Below are 23713 nucleotides of genomic sequence, written 5' to 3'. Positions count from 1 at the left end.
ATAATGATAATAATAACAATAATAATAATTAAATTCTCTCCATTATTCCTGTTGCCCTTCAGTAATTAATCAGAAGATTGTGTACTTTCTTAGATGTCTTTCCTAGCAGATTCCCCATTCCATCATCTACTCCTGATAGCAATTCCCTTCTTTCTTTGTCATATATATATATTTTTTTTGTTTCAAAATGTCAGTATACATAGTAAAATGTAACATAAAATTTAAAAAAAACAGTGTTTTCTTTTTAATTTAATTTTGTTTTTGTTTCATTTCTGTTGTCCTTTTATGTTTGGCACATCTCTTTGTTTATATTTTCGCCATGCTTCTTTTGTATGTAAATGATTTTAATGTTTTCTGCTGTTACTATGTATATAATAATATAATAATATAATATACTTTCATTTTGAAATAATAAAAAAAAAAATTATATTTCCCCCCACTGATGTTACATTTATTTATCTAGCTGACGTTTTCATCCAAAACGACTAACTAGCAATTTACCTCGAGATGAATACAGTTATATATTATATTAGTTTATCTCCTAAAACAGCTAGTAACAAACACTATAACCCAGACCGAACCAATCGAGCTACAGCAGATATGTGTCCCAGGCTTATGAGCCGATCACCGATCATCCTCTGAGCAAAGATGGCGAATGACAAGGTGAGAGAGTTACTGAGCTGTGTCTGCCTTTAAATGTGTTTATCTCAGGTGTTTCTTCAGATGACAGCACCTGCCAGACAAGGGACGAACAAAACCGCTTCTAAATCAGTGAATCGATCCCCGAGCCGGTTCAGTGATGAAGCTGTTAGATAACTGGAGAGCTGTTTTGTTTTGAAAGCTTCTTCGTGGTAGATTCTGTCAGTAACTGTAACTTGAGTCTGTGTTTACAGGAGCGCAGCTGCATTAACGTTGTGTTTGCTGCTCTGTTTCCTTTTACTAAATGTGATGCTTTTATTTCAGGATCCTCTGAAACAGCTGAAAGACCTGACGCAGCTCAAGAGTCAGCTGGAGGAAATCCAGAGGCGAGTAGAGAACGAGGTTTCTGTAGGAGTTCCTCAGGTAAGCTGTTATTAAAGGTCCCATATTATAAAAAAGTGAGATTTTCATGTGTTTTGATTATTATAAAGCAGGCTTAAGTCTTTTATAAATACTGTGAAAGTATTGAAACGCTCAATCCACAGGGAAACACACACAGCCCGTATGCCGAAATTGTGCGTTTGAAACAAGCCGTTTGGATTTCTGTCCATTTGTGATGTCACAAATATACAATATTTAGATCATCACACTGTTTTAAATGTAAACATTCTAAATGTGTCCCAGTTTATTTCCTGTTGCAGTGTATGTAAATAACATCAGCTGACAGGAAGTAAACATGGACCCAAACTGTTGCCTAGCAACGCAATTCCATTGCAATTCCATTGAAATGCACTAAAAACGGAGCGTTTCAGACAGAGGGTAAATACAGGTATATTCAGGCAGACAGTATGAGGAAAATAAAGTTTTTTTTTAACATTACAGCATGTAAACATGTTCTGGTAGAAACACAAAATACAAGTATGAACCTGAAAATGAGCACGATATGGGACCTTTAAAATGCATTTCTCGTCACTGAAGGTGATGGAGTTTATTTGTTTAGTTTTGTCTCAGGACTTCCTCAAATATCCTCTTATGATTATCTTTTGTTATATTGTTGAAAATATTATGTTTTTATCTTGATAAATATGTATATATATAAATATATATACATTTTATTTACCCATCTGAATGTCCTTTTTCTGTGCTGAAAATGTATGCTATTATTTCCTTGCTCTTGCAGGGAGGCTCAGTGTTGGGATCTCCATTTCTGAAGGGCTTCCTGGCCGGCTATGTGGTGGCCAAGCTACGTTCCTCTGCCTTCTTGGGAGTGCTGCTGGGAACAATCACCGGCATATACGCGGCACAGACCTATCAAGTGCCCAACATTGAAAGGACCGTGAAAGACTTTATGAACGGCTTGAAAAAAGGACCAAAATAATTTGGTTTGCTCTTCGTCAGTGACACAACAGGAACAAGAGAGAGAAATACTGTTGCAGCTGCTGTGTTGTCAGTGGCTCGTGACGGACCAGCCTTCAAGGTTTCTGATGTTCTGAGGATATGATGATGATATAACTGGACTTTCATTCGGGACTCAAAAGTAAATGACTGCCTTTTTTTTGCATTTTTTTCCAGGTTAATTTCCTCTTTTTTCTGTCCGATGTTAACACAAAATGTAAGACTTTGTGCCTACAAGGTTTTAATGTTTGGTCCATTAGATTTCATAAGTTGTCCGCTGCCTGGAGCAGTTATCTAAGCATGTTAGATTTTGAATTGGTCATTTGTAAAACAGGCAGTAATTCCTGCAAATGTCTCCTACACTCGTATTATTCCTTTCAGAATATATAGTTACACAGAGAATAGTGCATCTAAGTATTTTATAATAGACATTTAAATGGTTGAGATGTATAGCTATTTATTTTTGAAATAGCCAAACAGCCAGGGTTGTTTTGCACTATAATTAATATTCAGATTTGTTAGAAATTAAGTGTTTATTTTGCGTCATTGAGGATGATTGTGATCCAGAATGTGGGGCCCAGTTCCCCGGCGAGGATTAGGAGACGGTGGGTGAAAAGGGTTATGTGGGGAGTCCTCTTTGGGCTGATGGTCCTCATCTACGGCTCTCATGCGCCACTCATCGCTCTCACCAAGGTAGACGGTCACGTCCCTTTCAACCCCTCATCATGTGTTGTCATGACTGAGTTATCTAAACTCTTGATTTCTCTAGCGACTCTTGTTCTAACTGGGGGCACATCCGCCTTACGCGCTCCTCCACCTCTAGTCCGTGTGACCCCCTACGCTGTCCCCGCTGTACTCTACGCCCTCAACAACAACCTGGTACTTCTCATGCAGGCCTACATGGACCCAAGCTCATACCAAGTCCTCTCGAACCTGAAAATTGCCTCCACGGCCCTGCTGTACTCCTTCTGCCTGGGCAAGAGACTCCGGCCTACTCAGTGGTTCGCTCTGGGGCTCCTCATGGGTGCGGGGGTGTGCCACAGCTACAGCAGCCTGGATCTAGGGGACCCCGAGAGGCCCGAAGCTGAGGGAGCTCCCAGGCTTCACATCACAGCTTGGGGGCTTTTCCTTGTGCTGGTGTACTGCTTTGTTTCAGGGCTGGCAGCGGTTTACACAGAGAGGGTGCTGAAGAGCCAGAAGCTGCCCCTCAGCTTGCAGAATCTCTACCTCTATGTGTTCGGCGTGGCCATCAACGGGCTCTCCTCCTTCTCCTTCGTTACAGCTGAAAAGAGCTTTCTGGAGGGATACTCGGGGGTGGTCTGGGTCATCATAGCAGGACAGGCAGCCAACGGCCTCCTGATGTCTGTGGTGCTCAAGCACGGCAGCGGGATCACCAGACTGTTTGTCATTTCCTGCTCCATGCTGGTGAACGCTCTGTTGTCTTGGGCCATCTTAGGGCTGCAGCTCACACCTTCTTTCCTCCTACCCGTCTCGTTGATTGGACTGGCAGCTTACCTTTACTACAGATAGTAAATAACTCGACCATATTGAATACATTACAGTCTACCTGGACTTCTGTTTCCTCGTCTTTCAGATGTGATTTGTTTTCTGCCTTATATCTGTTTGCCTTCAGAAATCCAGACTTTAATTTGTTACCATATTATGTTTGGACATTTATATCAGCTGGAGGCTAATTTGACATCATATTTTAGAATATAATTCTGTCACACTGATGAAAGTCAAATAATAATGCAAGTCAGGATTATTATATCTTCAGCTCAACATTTCTGAAGAGTGCTGCTATTACCGTTTTGTTTTGTATTTCATTCTCTGCCAAGAACAACGTCAAAGACAATATCAGTGTTATAAAGTGTTTTAATGATTACAAATAAATGGTCAAAACTAGTTCTATTTCTCATGATCTACATTAAGCACACTCATTCATAAACATCTTCTCGTCATATTCAGTGTTGTTGGGATAACCGTTCAGCCGTAGGATCCCCTCGCACAGCTAGAGCATCCTTTAACTCTCCCAATGCTGTAAAAGAAAAATATGATTTTTTAAATGTTGGTGGGAGGAAAAATCATGTCGTTTTTACTTCTTAGTAAAAATACAGAGGTTAGGAAAAGTCCTCTCTATAATATATAATAACAGCCAGTCTGGTAGAGGTTAAGGAACAGACAGTATGCAGACCTTTACGGAGTTGTTTGTTGTCAGCCTGCAGCTCCTGGTTCTGGGCAGACAGGTAGACGGCATCCTGCACGGCTTCCAGCAGCACACTCCTGTATCTGCCCTCTGACATCCTCCGCTGCTCCTCACTGACCTGACGAAACACTCGGAACACCTGGAGAGCAAAAAAACAGACACCTATTTAAATATTTTTATTGACTGTTTCCTTGTGTATCCCTGATATGAGGTGTTATTATTTTTTTTATTGCATTCATTGCTGTTCCAGTTTTAGATTTAATTTTTGAGAAAGACTTTGCTTTAAAGATTTTTTTATCAGAGTTAAAGTGTGTTCCTTAAATACAGACTGCAGTGAAATGTGAACTACAGTTATGACCTAAAATGCCCTCCTTCATGCTCTGAATCAGCCGATAGCAGCCCCCCAGGGGTGATGAGTCAGTGCTGCATTACATCAATCATCATAGTTAATACCCATCATCCTTTGTATCCAACATTATAAATGTATGTATATATTGTTTTCATATAAATCTGAAATGAGAAAGCGATATAGTAATTATTTTAAGTGAGAACCATCTGGACGCCCAATTAAATGTTTGTGTAATGTGTTACACATTTAATAGATTCAGTTTTGGGTTATGATGATTTGGGTCAAACAAAAAGTGAAACATTCCCATAAAAAGTTTACTGGCAAGTTTATGTAGAATCAACGTTTGCATATATACTGAATCATTTATTCATCTATTGGTAAAAGAGACTAGTACACACTAATAGAATGAAAATGTGACATTATCTGAATCAGTGCTCTCTCTCACTGACACAACAAACCTGCAGGCTCTCCTCTCGGAGACAATGCAGCTCTGTTTGGTGTTTGTGATATTGATCCTGCAGGTCTCTCTCAGCCTGCTGGGCCTCAGCGCGCAGGGCCTCCATCTGCAGCACCAGGACCCGCCTCTCTCTGGTCAGCACCAGCAGCTCTCTCTGGGGGCCTTCTGTCTAGCGGAGGAATGGATGAAACCATAAAATATGCAAGGGGAATAACAGAATTAAGTTGCAAATGCAGTAGTTTCCCACTGCCCCTGCACCATAAATCCAGCCCTGCATTAATTCAAACTGACTCAGCATCCTCAGCTGAGATAGATCACAAACTGAATAATGTTAAACAACAGCGTATCTCATTATCTCACCGGTAGCTGTTCCTGTGCCAAGTCTCTCTCCATCTTCTCCACCTCCTCCTGAATTAATCTCCCGTGGTCCTCCTTAAGTTGCCTCCTCCGTTCCTGAGCCGTGCTGTATTCCAACTGAGACTTCAAATTGGCAAAATAAATGAGTGAGTGTGAGTTGCCCTCTCTCTCGCACATGTAAATCTTGTTAATATTTTAAATGGGGTTGTTCACAAAGCCTTGTAAACACGTTATACAATCAGATGTACAGGAATACAATATCATGTTTATTAGATGGAGTGCATTACTTGTTGGCAGAGGTCAGATTTCTCTGCAGCAGCCCCGTTCTTCAGCGTCTCCTCTCGGAGAGACTCTCTCAGCTGCTGGATTCTCGCTACTCTCTCCTGCACTTTCTCTACGCTCCCTTTTCCCTCTGTGGATATGAGAAACACACATTATCATTGATGTCCCCTATATATATTTATATAAACATAGTTCATACCACAGCAAATTACCTCTGATGTGTTCTTCCATTTCCTGTTTCAGTTGGGACTGTAAATATTTCATTGTGTCTGCGCCCTCTCTGCGGTCACCGCTATGTTGGGTCCGACCACTCTGTGGAATCAGTGTAAAACATGGTGCTTCATTTCATTATGTCTGGAGCAGCACACATAATCTGTCATCATTGTATTAAACTTGTGTGGAACAAGTTACAAACCTGTGTTTTGCCTTTAATCTTCTTTGACTCTTCCCTCCTCTTCTCCCACGACTGATTTTTCACAATCTGTTGGAGATGGAGATCACAGATCTATTAGTCCCTACAGAAGATGCACTGTTTCGTTCTAGGTTTATTTAATGAATCACCTGCAGGTTCTGGGTCAGCTCTGCTAGCCCGACGGTGTTGTGAACTTCACTGTCCCCCTGTGACATCATCGCGGCTCTTCGATCCACGATGTCACCTCTGATCTTTTGCTCGGTTGCCCTTGGACACCAGCGATCAACAGCGGCCTTGGTTACCAAACTTCTGGCTTTCTGGGCCAACGCTAGAGCGGAGGGGGTCTCGTCATCTAGAAGACCTGATGGATAAAGACAGTCATTTTCTATGCTCAAAGGATTATGGGTAAATTGGTGGTGTGGCTGGGCCCTGCAGAGGACCACTTACCTTGAGGGTGGATACAGTAGATGAGGACCGTCCTGCTGTTCCCCGTTAAGGCCTCGTTCAGGAGGAAAGGGAGGATCTTGTCACCTGTCGTGGCTTCACATTGGGGTTGATCCACAACCTTCAGCAGCGGGCTGACTCTGGAAAAGTATTTAGAAATGTGTATTAGGCATGAAGGAATGTAGGATTTGTGTGTTGTCATGGTTTGGTATTTTGAGAGGCCTCAGAGTCCTTCACATTGGGCGTGCTTCGTGTGAGGAGGCTCTGGGTTGTCTGGAGGTTAAGATAAGACGAAGACCTTGTAGATGCTCCCGACTCCCATGAGAAATAATCTTAATACACATCGTTGTGCCTCCCTGGTGGCGTGATTATATGTGATTCTGCATGACGTGCCGTAAAGCTTAGCTTATGTTACTTAAAGCTATTGGTATAACTGTGTCCATGCAAATATGCTGTAACTAAATCCTCTTTAATGTCAGATTAGTGTTTTAATAAACTCAAGCACAAGTTTTCCATATCAGTATTTAACTATTACCTTTTTCTAATGCCACAAACTATACAGTGTCTACTATATACTAATTGTTTTAGTACTGTAGTCTTGTTATTTTGGCCGATAGCACACAAGAAATAACTTTACTCTTTTAAACTGCAACTTAAAAATGACACAACTACACAAACAGTGAGGAAAAAGGTTTTGCCAACTTATTATCATTATTTCATTTGTTTATAGTTATGGCTTTAATCTCATAATATTCCGACTTTTTTCTTGTAAAGTTATGACTTTATTCTGCAAATCTCAGATTTATTTTTTTTCCTCAATGTGTTTCTAATACTCCATAGTACATTTGCACTTTGGAATTTTGAAAAAAATAAATCTGAGATTTCAAGAATAAAGTCATAATATTATGAGTAGTAATTTTACGTATTATTTAATTTTTTTCTTGTAAAGTTATGACTTTATTCTCGTTATATTACGACTTTTTTCTCGTAAAGTTATGAATTTATTTTTCCCTCATTGTGGCCCTAATACTCCGTAGTACATTGTCTCTTTGGCCCTCACTGCATTAGACTTATATACTATATACTTAGACTATAAACTGTGTTACCTTCATCACAATGATCACATGTTTTGCAGCTCCAGACAGATTTTTTTTTTTTTTGCCTAAAAATGTCTCTTTTGAGAGTAAAGGTTGCTGACCCCTGACCTAGGCCCATGTATGTATATGAGTATATGACTGACCCTCTGAGGTCAGTCCTGCTGGCTCCTCCTGCCAGTCTGAACAGCTGCAGTCTGCTGCGGCAGACCTCCGACTCCACCTCCTCTGGATGAAGTTTCCACTCAACAGCCACCGAGAAGAGTGAACTACATCTGAAGGAAACATGTAGAGACAATAACAAGTTCATTCATTCACGGGGCGACTTGAACGACAGCATGTACGACAACCTATAATGAGGAAACACAGAGATAAATCTGCTCCGTGACAATCCACTCCATCATGCGGCTAAGACACTTGACTCCATTATGAACAACCGTTGTAATTAATCCATTCAAAGTTATTCAGTTAATGGATTACATTATTTGATTTACCTGCTGGAAATGGAGCCTGCATTGACCTTCAGTGTCTCCTTGCAGGTTTCGTACAGAGTGTAGGCTTCTTCTGCTGAACACACACACACCTCACATAAGCCTCCTACAAGACTGAGAAAACAAACAAAGACTTGTCCTTTGGTTTACACTTCATACAGTTAAATGTACAAGAGAGTATATATGTATCAGTGGTCATCAGCTGGACTCACCTTCCAAGGTCGGGGTGTGCCACAAGTTTTAGAGTCCGTCTATCGGGGCTCAGGAGATCCACGGCACCGCCATCTGGATAAAACTGACATTGACAAACATCAGAAGTGACCCTGCACCATATCGATGCTATTAAATACACCCCAAAAATTGTGACCAATGGTTACTTAAAAAAAAAATAAGGCAACAAAGTGACACGTAATATAATTGAATCGATTTTACTAATGCAAATTTGATTAAAAAGTACTGAATAAATTAATTAAATTTAAATAAAAATAATTAGTAAATCCAAATTAATTTCTCAAGGAAAAATGATTTATATTTCCATAATATCTGGATGAAATTGATTTATATTTATTAATTATCTGGATGAAATTGATTTAAATTTATTAATTATCTGGGTGAAATTGATTTATATTAATTCATTATCTGGGTGAAATTGATCTATATTTCTTAATTATCTGGGTGAAATTGATTTAAATTAATTTATTATCTTGGTGAAATTAATTTATATTTATTAATTATCTGGGTGAAATTGATTTAGATTTATTAATTATCTGGGTGAAATTGATTTATATTTACAAATTATTTTGGTGAAATTGATTTAGATTTACTAATTATTTGGATAAAAATTATTTGTATTCACTAAATAAAATACATTATATCTACTAATATTTTAGCACATTGTTGAATCTATTCAATAATATTGATTGTCACTTTGTTGCCACACATCTTCTATGTCTAATCTACTCAATATCGTGCCTTTTTTGGTGCCACAGTTTACTTAAGTCGGGCCAACAGATCACAATGTATAAGTGAGTAGGACAAACCTGAAGGAACGACACAGAGATGAACAACTCCTCTTTCACTTGTGACAACAAACGACTGAACAGATCTGCCAAGAGCTGAGACAGAGTCAGGGGGTGAGATGAATAGTGATGTGATAAAATCAGCCAATATTAAGATCAGTTTTGTTTTTTTGGGCTCCACCTGTTTGATGATACTGTGGTCGATCAGAGCGCTGATCTTCTCCGTAGGGGCTCCACATATCAGCAGCGCTCCATTAAAACCGGCGGATGTGGACTCAGAGAGAGGCTGCAGGAGCTCAGCGTGGAAACTCTGCACATTTAGATTCACTCTTTAGTTTCCCAGAAATTTAGTGTTGAAACAGTCACATTGGTGTAAATCAGAGGTGTCTTTTGTACCTGTATGTTGTCAACAGTCTCAACTTGGTCAAAGCAGAAGGACTTTGCTTCCTGATTGGAAAACACGTTACAACAATGAGAGAAAGGAAATTCCTGAATGTTGATTGAAGTTCAAATGTTTTACCTCATCCTTGCCCGATTTGTAGTCCACACCACGCCCTTCTTCACCGATAACCACACAGTCTTTAACCCAAACACAAAAAAACCTTTAAACACAAATCTCCAGCGACAGCACGGTAACATTTTTACATTTGTGTCCTTGCTTTACCTGGGACTGCAGTAAGTACAACCCCCACTCTCACCGTTTCAGCTCCCTCACACAACTGGAGAAACACGGTGAAAAATGATCAAATCAAACAGTCTTAATTCACCTATTTTTTTACCCATCTTTACACATTAATTGATAAAAGAAGGTACTTACAGGTGCGTTCATGTTCACAGTGGCCATCCCCATGCATTATGTGTTCCACAGCCACCGGGTCACCTGGATCTCATTACACCGCACTGAAATATTGATGAGCCCAGAATCTACTTTCACTGGTCCGGGTGCAGTCACCGTGATGGACACACATACTAATGAACTAATTACCTTCCAACATCTTTATTATGTCATTTTTGAACATGTAACAGAAAGAGATCAGACTGATATAATATTAGTAACAAATATGAAATTGTCAGATTTACTTGATCCGTTGTGATATTAAACAAAAGTGAGATTTATTTATTTATTTATTCATTTTCCATTTTATTACTCACAAGGTTGCACTCTTTCAAATGTGATTATAAGTTGTAATGTTAATTAATGTATTGGTAATTAAAGGTTATTAATAGTTTAATTATCTATAATGCTTGATAGATAGATAGATAGATCATCCAGTAGTGTAAACAACATATCCAACACCAATACACCTTGAAATGAGATGAAAACGAATAGAATAAAGTAAAATAAAATAAAAATAAGATAACAGTATTACAGCAGTGAAGTGACAGTGTGCCAATGGTAGTGCAAATAGTGCAAGAGTACTGAATATAGTAGTGTATATTATAGCGTATGATACAGTAGTGTAATGTAATAGTATAATAGTAGTATAGCTGTATAATATGATAATACAAGAAGATGTAGGAAATGTTATGAGAAGATATAATAATAATATATAGGTGCAGTATAGGTTAATACAACAACAATAATAATACTAATGATGGTACTATATATATATATATATATAATAAATATATAATTTTATATATATATATATATATATATATATATATATAATATGAATGAAATACAGTTTCCAGCAGATTATTATATATATATATAATAAAAATAATCTGCTGGAAACTGTATTTATTAATAAATGCTTAAAGACACAGAAGTCACACACACAAAATTAATATCCGCCTCCCGTTCACTTCCATTCTGTGCGAGTTAAGGAGCAAAAAAACCCACATTCACTTCCAGTTACAAAGCAAATTTTTACATCTTCGCATTCGAAGTTCAACTATGGTGAACTTTTAGGCGAATGACGTCCAGCAGATGGTCACTCGCCTGCACGTGACCGAAGTATCCAATAATGCAAAAGGGATTTTCACAACCCAAAAGTTGTTCTTGCTTACAACTGATATAAAAGTTTTAGTCTATTAGTCAATAATAAAGGTGTCGGTTAAACGCTGTATGGATTATTAGAAAGTGGTACCCAAACAAAGATGCTGTAAACATCAGTAATAGTAAATCAGGTGAGACAATAAACCCATACAGAGAGTCAAGCAGAGAGGAGAGCCGTGGCGTTGCGTCCCACATGTTTCAAAAGACAGATCCGTGATCCGAGTCCCCTGCTTGTCCACCGGTGAGGCGCACAGGTACTCTTGAGGGAAGTCCTCCACAGACACACGGTCTGAGTTGTTCAGGAAGAGGACGGTCTCCTTCAGGGCACAGTCACACTGATAAGGGTTCCTCCCTGCATGGAGGATCTCAAGCTTCTCCAGCATGCTCAGACCAACACCCGCCTCCTTTATCAAGACGGTGAGTTGGTTACTGTCCACTCTTAGCTCCTGGAGCTGAGACGGATTACCCAGAGGGGGGAGACGTATGAGGTGGTTATTGGACAAATTGAGCTTTTTCAGGGTCTGCGGTGGGCTGTTGAACACCTCCAGAGAATTATAACTTAGATCCAGTTCTTCCAGAGATGTAAGGAGCAACGAGTTGAACTCTGTGATCCCCGAGTTGGACAGATTGAGCCTCCGGAGCGGGTTCACCTGGGGGCAGAGTGAGTGGACGGTGGACAAATTGTTCCCGCTGACATCAAGGTCGGTGAGGGCAGGGGTCGTGCTCAGCCACGCGCAGAGAGGCTGGAGGGAGGTGAGGTTGACGCGTCTCAGACGAAGAGATTTCAGGTACTTGAATGAAAGACCGGAGCAATATGAGATATTCTGCAGGCTGGTGAAAGAGACGGGGTTCTCTGACAGATCCAGCCGAGCCAGGTTTTTTGCTCTTTGAGCCAAGTAGCAGTCGATCTCAACCAGGCCAGAACGGACAAGAACTAGAGATTCCAGGGAGGCAAACATCCAGTGATGGAGCCCCCTGAAGGAGGACTGGAGGAGAGAGGGGTCCACTGTTATGTCATCTAGTAGAAGGTTTGGAATTCCACTAGGTGGTATCTCAAACCCTATAGGCTGGTTATTTTCCAGACTGGATGAAATTATGCTAATTTTGTTCAAATTTGACTGGGACCGGGACAGAAAAAGGATCACTACATTGATGAATGAAGAGGAGATTGTGGCGTTATTGAAAATTAGTTTATCAATCCGATATAGGAATGAAGTAAAATCTTGATCAAAGGGGCTCTCATTCTGAAATTTACCTACATCTAGATCCAGTCTGCCATCTCTCAGCTCCAGCTCCAACGCATTGGAACAATTCAGAAGTTGTGGGTAGTAGAAAACCATGACGTTGCACACACAACGAGTCTCATCCAATTCGCAAAGAGGAGCTCCAGAAGTAACGGTGAGTCCCAAGAGCAGGAGCAGAATCAGTCTCTGATTCGGTGTCATGGTGGATAGGAGGACAGGAGGACAGGAGGACAGGAGGACAGGAGGACAGGAGGACTGTCTGCAACACCTGAAAATGTCAACATCCAGAGAGGAGAGAATTTTTATATATATCGTAGTTTTAGCAGGTCCTGATAAAAGACATTTCTAAATAAAACCAAACATGCTTTTTTAATGGAAAGGCATCATGGTAACATGAACAGATAAAAAGGAACCTAAAGAAACTCTACTTTTATAAAAAAAAGTATCCTGGGGGTAACGCTGATTTTCTTTTTCTAAATATGGTTTGTATTGTCTCGATTCCAATTTAAAATTTGTTTGTCAATGATGCCATACGTCCCAAGATATTCAAAATATGAATAAATAAATAAATAAATAGATGAATAAATAAACAGATAAATAGATAAATAAATAAATAGATAGATAAATAGATAGATAGATAAATAAATAAATAAATAAATAGATGAATGAATAAACAGATAAATAAATAAATAAATAAATAGATCGATAAATAAATAAATAAATAAATAAATAAATAAATAAATAAATAAATAAATAAATAAATAAATAAATAAATAAATAAAAATGTACACCTGGACCTATAAAGACCATTAATTCAACAAGTTAAGTCCAGTCTTACCGTCTGGTCGGTTCAGCTGTAGATGGTTGACCACCAACTGTTGACGGCGTTCAGTGAATTTATTCTCACCAGACTTCCGTTCGAGGTGTTCCCACTACTCTTCCTCTTCCTCACAACACTTAAAAAAAAGAGGAAGACCCTTGTCCTAGGACATACAGCCCTTCCTCAAAGCAGGACTAAATTCCCCCCAAGTTACTTTTTGCACGACATCAACACAATGGTTTTCTCTTCTTTGCCCATCACATCCTGTTAATCTAACGTCATTGATTTCATGATAAGCATGGCCGCATTTAAACTTCCAGCTCGTTAACAGTATTGTTGTATGATCCAGGACATCTAGTTAATTAGGGAGAAGTGACAACAGGTGTGTCAGTGGGAAGTGCTTAGATTAAAAAAAGAAGGCCTCTGTGTCTTTCACTTCCTGTTTGAGGGACACACTGAGATCTATAGAGACATGCAGGGATTATCAGTGAAGTCAGATAGGAAAGTTATCTCCATACTTCTCTTAGGAAAGCTGATTTAACAACACAGCCCTCTCCTCTCAAATATACACTTGTAGTAATTCAAAGTACCTTAGGTAAGTCATTGCTTTATACTGTCATGACATCATATTTACTACAAGTATTGGGAGTGGTTTTAAAATGGTAGTCTTCCCTGATTAAGTGAACTACAATGAAAACATTTTCTGCTGATGTATGCCATGAAATGCTATTTACTAAATAGTGGTTGGTAGTTCTGTTTGTGATCCTGGAGTATTTATTGAGAAATGTCTATAAAAAGAGGATGTAAAATATTTTACATTGATGATGAGGGTAACACTTCATTTTACATTATTGATCCGTAAATGTCATGGTAATTAGGTGATAATTAGCAAGTTGAAATTTCTTTGAAATTACTGGAGAAAATCCGGTATACTATTAAAGGGTCAGCCGACAAGTTTTCATTGATTTGGCAACCTTTCCTTAGTCGTGTTGATTCCTTAGACTCAGGTAACTTTGTGGCTGATTAAAGTTTGGTGTATGTGTGTGTGTATATATATATATATATATATATATATATATATATATATATATATAGGCCTCTATATATACAGTATATGTATGTATATATTTGACCAGGAATATTGCAAACGAAGCATTGGAAGGACCCCTGATTTGTCGTTGTATTCAACTCTTCGGCTTAACTCCTGTGCTTGTTTTATGCATGTCAGTGCCCTAGAGGATAGGGTGTACTGGCCTAGACCTCTAACAATTTATCATTATTTATTTGTTTATTTTTTTACCATGACTATTTTATTTCATTTGTATATTTGTGTGTATTTATTTATTTATTGTACACTTGTTTTTTTTTGAGTGCCCTAATCAGAAATTAATGCCAAATTACCCCCAATATTTACCTCAAAATGTATCGAAAATGACTTTATTATAAACATTATTTAATAATTATATTCCTCTACTTCCCAATAGCTGGTAATTTATTTAATACAAAGTGTTTTTATGAGAACTAACACTGATCCCTGTCCCCCTGTAGGGTTTCCCTTTTGGCAGTCAGCGGCTGCACTGGGGAGGGTTTCATGGTGTGGCACCTGGATTTGCAGTGGAGTGGTGGTTTATGTGTGGTCATCTGGGGTTTCCTTTTTATTAACCTGTGTCTCACGTGTTATGTGTAATCTGGTATACACCTGGGTCCACTGTTCCCATGCAGTTTACTTCTCTGCAGACATATACCTTGGGTTTGGTTATGTTTTGATGCTTTGTTTTGCTTAAATGTACCTTTACAGCACTCCTCCCCTCACGTTCTCCATGCATGCATCACCCACACTACTGATGATGCTGATTTAAACACCCCATACTTATTAAATATTCAGTTACCTCTTTAATTTGGCTTAATTACTTTTGTTTAAATATATTTTGTTAAATGTTCATATGGTGTCTTTAACAGGTCACTGTGGTGTATTTTGGTTTAGTGATTCTTTATTTCCATCCGTCTCTGGTGCTGCCTCCTCCGACTCTTTTATCTTCCTTCAGGCTTCCTTTAGTAGGACCAGCAGATAATGGTTTCATTCATTTTAATGACAAATAAAACTGCTTGAACTGGTTAATATAACTGCTGTATGTATTCTGAACTAGATGTATTGCATTGTTAGATTTTGTCACCATACCACAGGCTACATCTGTCTCTCTCCTTAATGATAGAGGGAGTGATGGCTGGTTGTAAAATCATGTAGATAATTAAAGGATGATTAAATAAGTATCTGCTATACCTTAGGCTCTTGAAAAGTGAATTTTAGTAATTACTGGTGACTGCAGAAAAGAAAAATATAGCTACATAGGTACACATGGGTTAGCACGCATGCACATATACATGTGACTGGAATGTATATATATTTTTTTTCAGACTTTTTTTGTCCGACATTTTTCAGATCTTTTATTTCAGACTATTTTTGTCCAACATTTTCAGATTTGTTTTTCAGACTTTCTTTTCAGACATTTTTTCAGACTTTTTTTTCAGATCTTTTTTTTCAGACTATTTTTGTCCAACATTTTCAGATCTTTTTTTTCAGAAATTTTTTCAGACTTTTTTTTCAGACATTTTTCAGATTTTTTTTCAGACATTTTTCAGATCTTTTTTTTCAGACATTTTTCAGACTTTTTTTGTCCGACATTTTTCAGATCTTTTTTTTCGGACATTTTTCAGATATTTTTTTGTCCGACATTTTTCAGATATTTTTTTTCAGACATTTTTCAGATATTTTTTTTCAGACTTTTTTTGTCCAACATTTTTTAGATATTTTTTTTCAGATTTTTTTTGTCCAACATTTTTCAGATATTTTTTTCAGACTTTTTTCTCATACATTTTTCCGACTTTTTTTTCCGACATTTTTCAGATATTTTTTTTCAGACTTTTTTTTCGGACATTTTTTTTCAGACATTTTTCAGATATTTTTTTTTTCAGACTTTTTTTGTCCAACATTTTTCAGATATTTTTTTTCAGACATTTTTCGGACAAAAAACGTCTGAAAAAAAAAATCTGAAAAAAGTCTGAAAAAAAAAATCTGAAAAATGTCGGACAAAAAATGTCTGAAAAAAAAAGATCTGAAATATATATATATAGAAAGATAGGTGAATTTAGCGTGTGCTTCAATGAAAAGTGAAACGTGAAACCAGAAAGAGATGGCAGATATTCCAGGACTAAGTGAGCAGCGTCGGTGCATCTAATCAGGTCAAAGTTTATTTAGGCTTTATTGTCTATAGCTTTAACAGTAATTTGATATATGTAAGATGACAAAGGGTTGAAGATATGCATAACAATACACACAGTATTAAGAAAACTTTATTTAGCTTTCTTAACACATACACCTTCATGGAAAAGTCACATCCTCATATGTTCACGACCTTTAAGGGTCGCTTCACCCAAATTACAAAAAACATTTTCTCTATAAACTCTCACATCTAGCCATGCAGACAGCTTATTTAACTGGGGTTTGTTTGTGGTGCTCACAGCATTGAAAAACATAAAAAATATTAAAGAGCAACATCTCTTTCGAGAAACTGTGTCCCCTTTACTCTGAATAATAATCCACAGACTAAACTGATCAGTGTTTATTGGAACTACTGTCTATCAAAATAAATGGTTCAAATTAACCGTTACCAGTGTAGTCTGTGGATTATCACAGCGATAGAGGACATTGTTTCTGGAAAGAGTCTTGCTGTTTACATTTTTTAAATGTTTCAATGCTGTATGCACCATAAACAAACACTGTTGTAGGGTGGAGGGAGACCTGAACTACCTCCATGTCTAGATACTAGTAGAGATCAGGGAGGAAATGTGTCATTTGGGTGAACCGACCTTTAATGCATTCTTTAAAGACAAACACGTTAAAAGCCTCTGAACACCCCACACAGGTGTTTTCAGTTCTTCTGGCTGATTAAAGGAAGATAGGTGGAGCTATGATGAGAACTTATTAGGTCACAAATCTACCAATCAGAATGATAAAGGTGTAATTTTTCCCGCCCTTAACAGGTGCAGCAACGCTTTCAGGAGACTCAGGAAGATGTCAATCAATGTACAGTCTATACGCGCCCACAGGGTCCTGAGCAGAGGTCTAATCAGACAGAATAACTGACAACACCTGTGTGGGTGTTCAGAGCCTTTAACACACACATACTTTAATATACTGACGATGATATGAATATCTAAGTTAAAATGTCAATGAGAACACCCCAAAATTAGTCTGTTGTAAAAGACAAGAAATAAAAGCAACACAGTGTAACAGGCCTCTACTGATTTCATTTCAAGCAGCCAGCAAAATGGTTAAAATTTAGAGATTACATATAAGTGATCAGGAATTAAAATTATTACAGCACGCGGGTCTGCATCCAGCTTAAAATGATTTCTCGTGTCATGCGAAGCTTGAAGAGAAAAGTCCAACACCTTGCTTCATTTGTTTCACTAATCTGGAAAACAGAAACACAACATGTGATGATGTAGTAGCAGCAAACAAAAGATTGAAGATCTAGACTGTTAATCCACTAAAAAAAAATCCTAATTTGAGGCACTCACCGTCGACGCTGAGGGTCTTCTGCATCAGCAGAGGTGCAACCATCCTGCGACGAGGGAAAACTGAGGATAAAAGAAGCAGGACAGAAAGTGAGGAAATATGCATGAAATGAGCATGAAAAGCTGCACTGAATCACAATAAAGTCTTTTATTTAATCTGTGTCTCGTACCTCTCTGACAGTCGGGGCGGCCGCGAATGCTGGTGCCCTCGATGGCTGTGCCGGTCTGGTCCACGCACCAGCAGTAGCCGGTCGGGTGCCAGCACTGCATGGGCTTGTAGTTCCCTTGCTCGTCACACTGGGGCTTGTAGGAACCGATCTTGGAGACTCCGAGTTCTGACTCTGTCTGGCATTTGGTCTTGATCACAGGGGCTGAGGGATGGAAAGAGTAGAGGACATTAAAGGCTTGTCTAGTGTTTTAATAATTACTGCACTCTAAGAAACAATACGGGCCGATGTACCATGTTCATATGAAGGAATTTTCTGTATGTATTAAAGACTGATATGAGAGCGTTTTTAACTACGGCAAGGTTAAATACTTCCCCATGAGCAGTGTGGGAAATAACACTTTAATTGGTCCTAAAAACTCAGTGACAGTAGCAGAAATAATGTCTGGTATGCAACTGCATTTTTGCACCAAAATAATGAAAATGATAGTAAAAGTTATCTCTAAACATGCCACGGATATGCATGTTGTTAACTCCCGAGCTCCTCATTTTGTCCCTCTTCAGCACATCTCTCATATTACCACAGTAATAATATATTACAATCATCATCTCCTGTCACAGCACCGGTCCGGATCAGAACATCAGCTGATCACTATAATGTGAAGGAAAGAAAGCAGCAGTAACCTGACTGAGTTGGTGGAGGTGGAGGAGTCTGCTGAGCCATCTGGAAGATCAGCCAGTAACGCATCCAGGTCTCAAAGCTCTGCAGAGTGCAACAAAATATAAACATGACTGACTGACTTTTAGTCACGTCTATCTCAGTTTGAGTGGTCGTCTGTGAGGCGTTACCTGCCACTCGCTGTCATTCACGTGCTGCTTCATGTTCTGCAGGTTGGCCAGGAAGGTCTCGTTGAAGTGAGGCAGCTGGGGGTCCTGCTCACAACAACATGACAACATGACCGGAGATTAGTGACAACACAACATCAGCAATGTGACGACACACACAAGGATACAGACAGAGAGAACAGCGTACCTGCATGAGATCCTTCAGCTGGGTCTCCACGCTGACAACCGTGTCCTGCAGTTTCTGATGGAAAGGGAACGGAGGAGTCAGATGTACAATATTTTAAGTGTTAAACAAGTTTGATGGAGTTGAATGAATTTTATTACACGGCTGTGTTGAATACTTGATTCTGATTGGTCAATCACGGCGTTCAGTGGTCTGTAATTTCTGTATTACAGACCGTTGCTATGGGCGCAGCTCTGATGTCGGACTCTGGAGGACCGTTTTTGTTTCAAAATATTGATTTCTTCAGTAAGTAGCCGTGTAATAAACGGGATAATGTACAGCTAGCGGGTCAAAATGACTGGCTCGCTGTACATTATCCCTTATGTATTTGATAGGAGGAGGCAGGTGTAAACTTACAGTCAGAGGTGTCTTGGCCGACTTGCCATCCGTATCTGAAGTGAAGTCCATCAGCAGAGGAAGGCTGTTCATGGGCAGCTGCATCCTCATTGGAGCTCCAGCTGTAAACAAACAAACAAATTCATTAATTAGTAAAGAAAAACAAAAACCACATTGCAAAAAGAGTGAACTTTGGGGAGAGAATCAGTTTTTTTTCTGAAAGCTAATGAACTGATTTGTTATTTGTGGTATAAAATACACACACAAATACCTGATCTAAAACTGTAAAGCTCCTCAGAATAAATAACTTGAACTAACTCGGACTTCATCAGGACATTCCTGAACACACTGCATTCTGACGAGACACACACTCTGGTGGAGTCCGACTGTCCATGAGTAAATTATGTTTATGCTGAAATGACATGCGATGTGGAATGGATATTTTTGTGTGACTGCTGTCAGTCGGTAATAAAAGTTAAAATGTTTGTTGTAACCCGTGATCGCTCTGCACACCCTGCCCCTTTTTGTTATTTCTTTTCTTTTTATTTATTTATTTTCCTTTCCTTCTTGGTATCGTCATGTTATGTGTGTGTACATGTATGTATAATAAAAAAATAATAACTTGAACTAAAACATATAAATAGAAAAGTAAAACTGAATGAAATGCTGGCAACACCCAGCTCTAAAGGATGCTCTTGATCACAGCAACACCGGATGTGTTGACTGTTAGATAATATAGAATATTACGGTGACTCTGTGTGACGCTGCTTGAAATGATGAAGATCAACATAAGAACAGCACACAGCTGATGTTCTTTATGAATCACCAGCAAATGTTCATTTCTCTGTCCAGGTTTCATATCAAGTTCCTTAAAGAGAAACTCTCACTTCCACGTTATTCCTACAGCCTCCTCCTCCTCCTCCTCCTCTTCCTCCTCCTGTCTGACGAAGTCTATTACTCATTAGTGGTACATGTCTGCTCGGACCACCCTGTCTCATCATTAATGCCCTCTTTTTTTACCGTGGGACGAGCGGGTCAGCTGTTTGCCCAGCCTGTCAGAGTTCTTCTGCAGCGAGTGGATCTCCTGCTTCTGGTCAAACACCATGTAGGCGGTGAAGACCTGGCTGGCCAGCAGCAGACATGCCAGAGTGACCAGGCCGGCCACCTTCAAGGCACGACTGTTGGAGCCACTGAGAGAGGGAGAGACAAGAAAAATATGTGAGGATAAAGCAGCAAGGGGAGAACATGACTCCTAATTCAGACTAAAAGGGAGAGTCCAAGGTATTAATGTTACTTGGGGGGATTTCCAAAAGTGCTTTCATTTCTGGACTGTCCAGCACACAAAAAAGTCCCAACACCAACAACCAATAGTCTTGTTATCTATATTTAAAAAAAAAAAAAATCATCTTTTGATAGTGTTACTTAAAGTAATATATTATATATAAGTCCTGGGACTAAAAAACAGTCAACCAATAGGATGTCAGCATCACTTGTTACCAGGCAGACTCCTTTCCCAGATGTTATAAGGAAGTACGCATACAACTACTATTTAGCGCTTAACATGTATAAACTGGTGTAAAAAAGGTCACAATATTCATTTATTTCATAAATACTTCTATGAATAGATATGAAAAGTGAAACTACAACCTAGAAACTTAATGTACTGTATGTAAACAAGGCCATCACATCTAATTGGGCTTTTTTATTATTATTATTATTATTATTAGGATGTTATGTCTGTTAGATGTAATTTATCTTATTATTAAAATGAAATACATAACAACAAAATATGATGTGAGGGAAATAATACATCCCTCACAAATAAAAAGAAAATATATTTTTTTAAATATAAGAGACACTTTTAAATTGAAACACTCATAAATCATGTGTATTTCTAAGTTGAAATGTTTTAGTTAATGTTTTTTCGCTGTGGTTAATTACGAACCAATAAAAATAGACGTCATCACCTGTTACTAGGCAGACGACTTGTGGGAAGTGTTGGTTGTGAAGGTTGCTGAAGATGCTTTAAAATATATTTAATGTAAAAACGTATATAAAATGTTGAAAAGCAATAACTAAATGCACTCATTGTTTCATGAAGATGATGCAAAGACAAAATGAGACTTCAATATTATCCCATTTTGGAATAAAAAGCACAATTAAACACATATTAAGAGGTATTCCTGCTACTGAGTTGTAATACTTTTGCATTTTTCTTTTTAATTCAGCTACACACAGAGGAACAAGTACTTTGTTAGCAGACATTATAATGTGGAGCTCCTAGTGAGCAAACAGCTGTTCTGAGTTTCTGAGAGTCTAGATATATAAGACAGGTTCCTCTCACCTGGTGGGTCCAGCAGGGACCAGCAGGACCTCCTGACTTCCAGCCACAGAGCCTCTGGCCAGGGGAGATTCTTCATTAGGTTGCTCCATCTCTCTGTCTGGGACTGTTTCTCTCTCAACTTCTACAGCTGCAACTAACAAACTGGACTAAACCCGGCAGGTCGAGCAGATAAATGGTGTTTAGATGAGGAATGAGGAAGCAGCACCAGGCCTGGTTCTGCAGAAAGGTGAAGAGATGTGGAAAGTCCCCGAAGCCTTTAAAGCGACCAGAGGAGCTCTGTGATTGGTCAGATTATACATCATCACTTGTTGATAGAGGCAGACAATAGAGAAGGAGAGGGGATTTATTTATGACCTCAATAACTTATTCTAATGTATGATATTATCTATTGGTTGTGCTCATTCTAAGCTGTCTAGGTTTAATACTACCAATACCTGTTTTTTTTTAAATAGTGCTATAGTTATATTATTACTTAGTGGATACTTACAGTATAATAATAAACTATATTTGTATTGGACTTTTCCTTTTAGCAAAGTGCTTTACAGGGAAAAGAAATAAAATAAAAAATAAAATAAAAGTATTACAATAACCTCCAATACCAACAATAATAGAGCAACAATCTATTTATTAATACTAGGACATGTTTTTTTTTAATAGTGCTATAGTTATATTATTACTTAGATATATTCTACTAGTGGATACTTATAATAATAATAAACTATATTTGTTTGGGACTTTTCCTTTTAGCAAAGTGCTTTACATGGAAAATAAATAAAATAAAAAATAAAATAAAAGTATTATTACGACCTCCAATACCAACAATAATAGAGCAACAATATATTTAATAATACTAAAATGCACTTTTATCAGTAGAACATGAATTGTGGTAAGTATTTTAACTTCTATCCATATATCTGTTTATATTGTGTTTATAGCTTATATTGTATATTGGTAAAGTTTTATCATTCTTGTTTTATTTCTAACAGTTATAACTATTCTATTGTTATTTTTACTGCTTATTTGCACCAACAAACCAAAGCAAATTCCTAGTGCATACCTGATACTCCTGGGAACAAACACGATTCTGATTCTGATATTATTCTAAATGCAACAGTTCATGTTTATTTATTTTGGCCACTTCCTGGAACAACTTCTTTGGAGCATTCTTAGTGTTTTCCCCAAACAAGGAACTAAAATTAAAAGTAACATGTTAATCTGTCCTGAGTTAGGTTAAACATTAGAAGGATTAAAACTGAAAGTGTATGTTGTTGTTGAACAGGCCTCTCTATTTTGAGAGAGATTCAGGTTGAAAGCACCTCACACCTTGAAGTGAAAGCAAAAGACAAACCAATCTTGTTGTCAGCCGTATTCAAGCCAGACAGTGATGTGAGTTTCTAGAAATCTCTGCACTAAAAGCTGCTCATCATCCTGCTGCTCATCATCCTGCTGCTCGCATTGAATTTATAGTGACGCTTTAAATTAAAGCATCAGTAGGCGAGATTGGAGCTAATATGATTTAAAAAAAGTTATTTTTATAAAACGGTCGTTATATGGTGACAGTAGTACAAGAAACAGGTAACCTGAAAAAAAAACGTGTCCTCTGTGTTCTCCGGTGCTCCTAACGGCATCTGTAAGATTTCACAGACCGGAGGAAAACAAGCAGTAAGAGCTGATCTGAGGTCTGCTGTCCAGCTGCCGTTTATGAGAGCCGGCTGTCAATCACTCTGAACTCCGACCAAACGGTCAAACTAGGCAGCGCTGATCAAATATGAATCAATATTATGTTACGTTAATGACTATTTCTCTCCTCAGATGTTCTCAGAATCATCTTGTAGTGCACGGTTTAGCTGTGAAATGAGAAAGTTTGTGACGCCCCTGCCATTGTGAAAATCTTGTGAAGGAACGCCAAGTTCCGGTCACATGACCGGAGCTCAGCCAATAGGAACGCTCTCTCTCTCTCAATGAAATGACCTGTGATTGGTCAAAGTCTCTCGTCACGGGCTAGATGT

At 38.4% G+C, this 23713-nt stretch overlaps 4 protein-coding genes across 4 annotated transcripts; 2 read left to right on the top strand and 2 right to left on the bottom strand.

Moving 5' to 3' along the window:
* Nucleotides 1-569: 569 nt before the first annotated feature.
* LOC141775790 (SLC35A4 upstream open reading frame protein-like) lies at nt 570-3939 on the top strand. The gene is made up of 3 exons (XM_074649475.1): nt 570-663; nt 964-1062; nt 1820-3939. The coding sequence occupies exons 1-3, from the start codon at nt 649-651 to the stop codon at nt 2015-2017; spliced, it is 312 nt and encodes a 103-aa protein (XP_074505576.1). The 5' UTR covers nt 570-648; the 3' UTR covers nt 2018-3939.
* Nucleotides 2587-3939, top strand: LOC141775789 (putative UDP-sugar transporter protein SLC35A4). The gene has a single exon (XM_074649474.1). The coding sequence runs from the start codon at nt 2587-2589 to the stop codon at nt 3562-3564; it is 978 nt and encodes a 325-aa protein (XP_074505575.1). The 3' UTR covers nt 3565-3939.
* A 17-nt stretch (nt 3940-3956) lies between these two features.
* On the bottom strand, nt 3957-8036 carry LOC141775955 (uncharacterized). Its single transcript, XM_074649695.1, has 11 exons — nt 8032-8036; nt 7782-7910; nt 6545-6681; nt 6247-6458; nt 6101-6166; nt 5898-5997; nt 5691-5815; nt 5407-5526; nt 5048-5215; nt 4229-4379; nt 3957-4072 (listed from the first exon to the last, which is right to left on the bottom strand). The coding sequence occupies exons 1-11, from the start codon at nt 8034-8036 to the stop codon at nt 3999-4001; spliced, it is 1287 nt and encodes a 428-aa protein (XP_074505796.1). The 3' UTR covers nt 3957-3998.
* An 8397-nt stretch (nt 8037-16433) lies between these two features.
* Nucleotides 16434-21970, bottom strand: cd74a (CD74 molecule, major histocompatibility complex, class II invariant chain a). The gene is made up of 9 exons (XM_074647555.1): nt 21705-21970; nt 20381-20550; nt 19382-19482; nt 18989-19042; nt 18805-18888; nt 18640-18718; nt 17960-18160; nt 17793-17852; nt 16434-17686 (listed from the first exon to the last, which is right to left on the bottom strand). Exons 1-9 carry the CDS (start codon nt 21791-21793, stop codon nt 17682-17684), a joined length of 843 nt encoding a protein of 280 aa, XP_074503656.1. The 5' UTR covers nt 21794-21970; the 3' UTR covers nt 16434-17681.
* Between the last annotated feature and the right edge of the window lie 1743 nt (nt 21971-23713).

This window comes from Sebastes fasciatus, chromosome 10, assembly GCF_043250625.1.
Source record: "Sebastes fasciatus isolate fSebFas1 chromosome 10, fSebFas1.pri, whole genome shotgun sequence".
NCBI classification, from domain to species: domain Eukaryota; kingdom Metazoa; phylum Chordata; class Actinopteri; order Perciformes; family Sebastidae; genus Sebastes; species Sebastes fasciatus.
The sequence above is the reverse complement of the archived record's forward strand: the minus strand, read 5'-3'. Positions and strand labels throughout refer to the sequence as shown.

What these genes read in the sequence shown, in the direction of transcription:
- cd74a (XM_074647555.1), bottom strand. Translation starts at nt 21,793, where the DNA reads ATGGAGCAACCTAATGAAGAATCTCCCCTGGCCAGAGGCTCTGTGGCT. An exon ending in TGAATGACAGCGAGTGGCAG is followed by an intron (nt 18,719 to 18,804) that starts GTAACGCCTCAC and finishes TGCACTCTGCAG; the next exon opens with AGCTTTGAGACCTGGATGCG. An exon ending in ACCTCCACCAACTCAGTCAG is followed by an intron (nt 18,161 to 18,639) that starts GTTACTGCTGCT and finishes TCCATCCCTCAG; the next exon opens with CCCCTGTGATCAAGACCAAA.
- LOC141775955 (XM_074649695.1), bottom strand. An exon ending in CTACTGTATCCACCCTCAAG is followed by an intron (nt 6,459 to 6,544) that starts GTAAGTGGTCCT and finishes TTTATCCATCAG; the next exon opens with GTCTTCTAGATGACGAGACC. An exon ending in CAACAAACAACTCCGTAAAG is followed by an intron (nt 4,073 to 4,228) that starts GTCTGCATACTG and finishes TTTCTTTTACAG; the next exon opens with CATTGGGAGAGTTAAAGGAT.
- LOC141775790 (XM_074649475.1), top strand. An exon ending in TTTCTGTAGGAGTTCCTCAG is followed by an intron (nt 1,063 to 1,819) that starts GTAAGCTGTTAT and finishes TTGCTCTTGCAG; the next exon opens with GGAGGCTCAGTGTTGGGATC.
- LOC141775789 (XM_074649474.1), top strand. Translation starts at nt 2,587, where the DNA reads ATGATTGTGATCCAGAATGTGGGGCCCAGTTCCCCGGCGAGGATTAGG.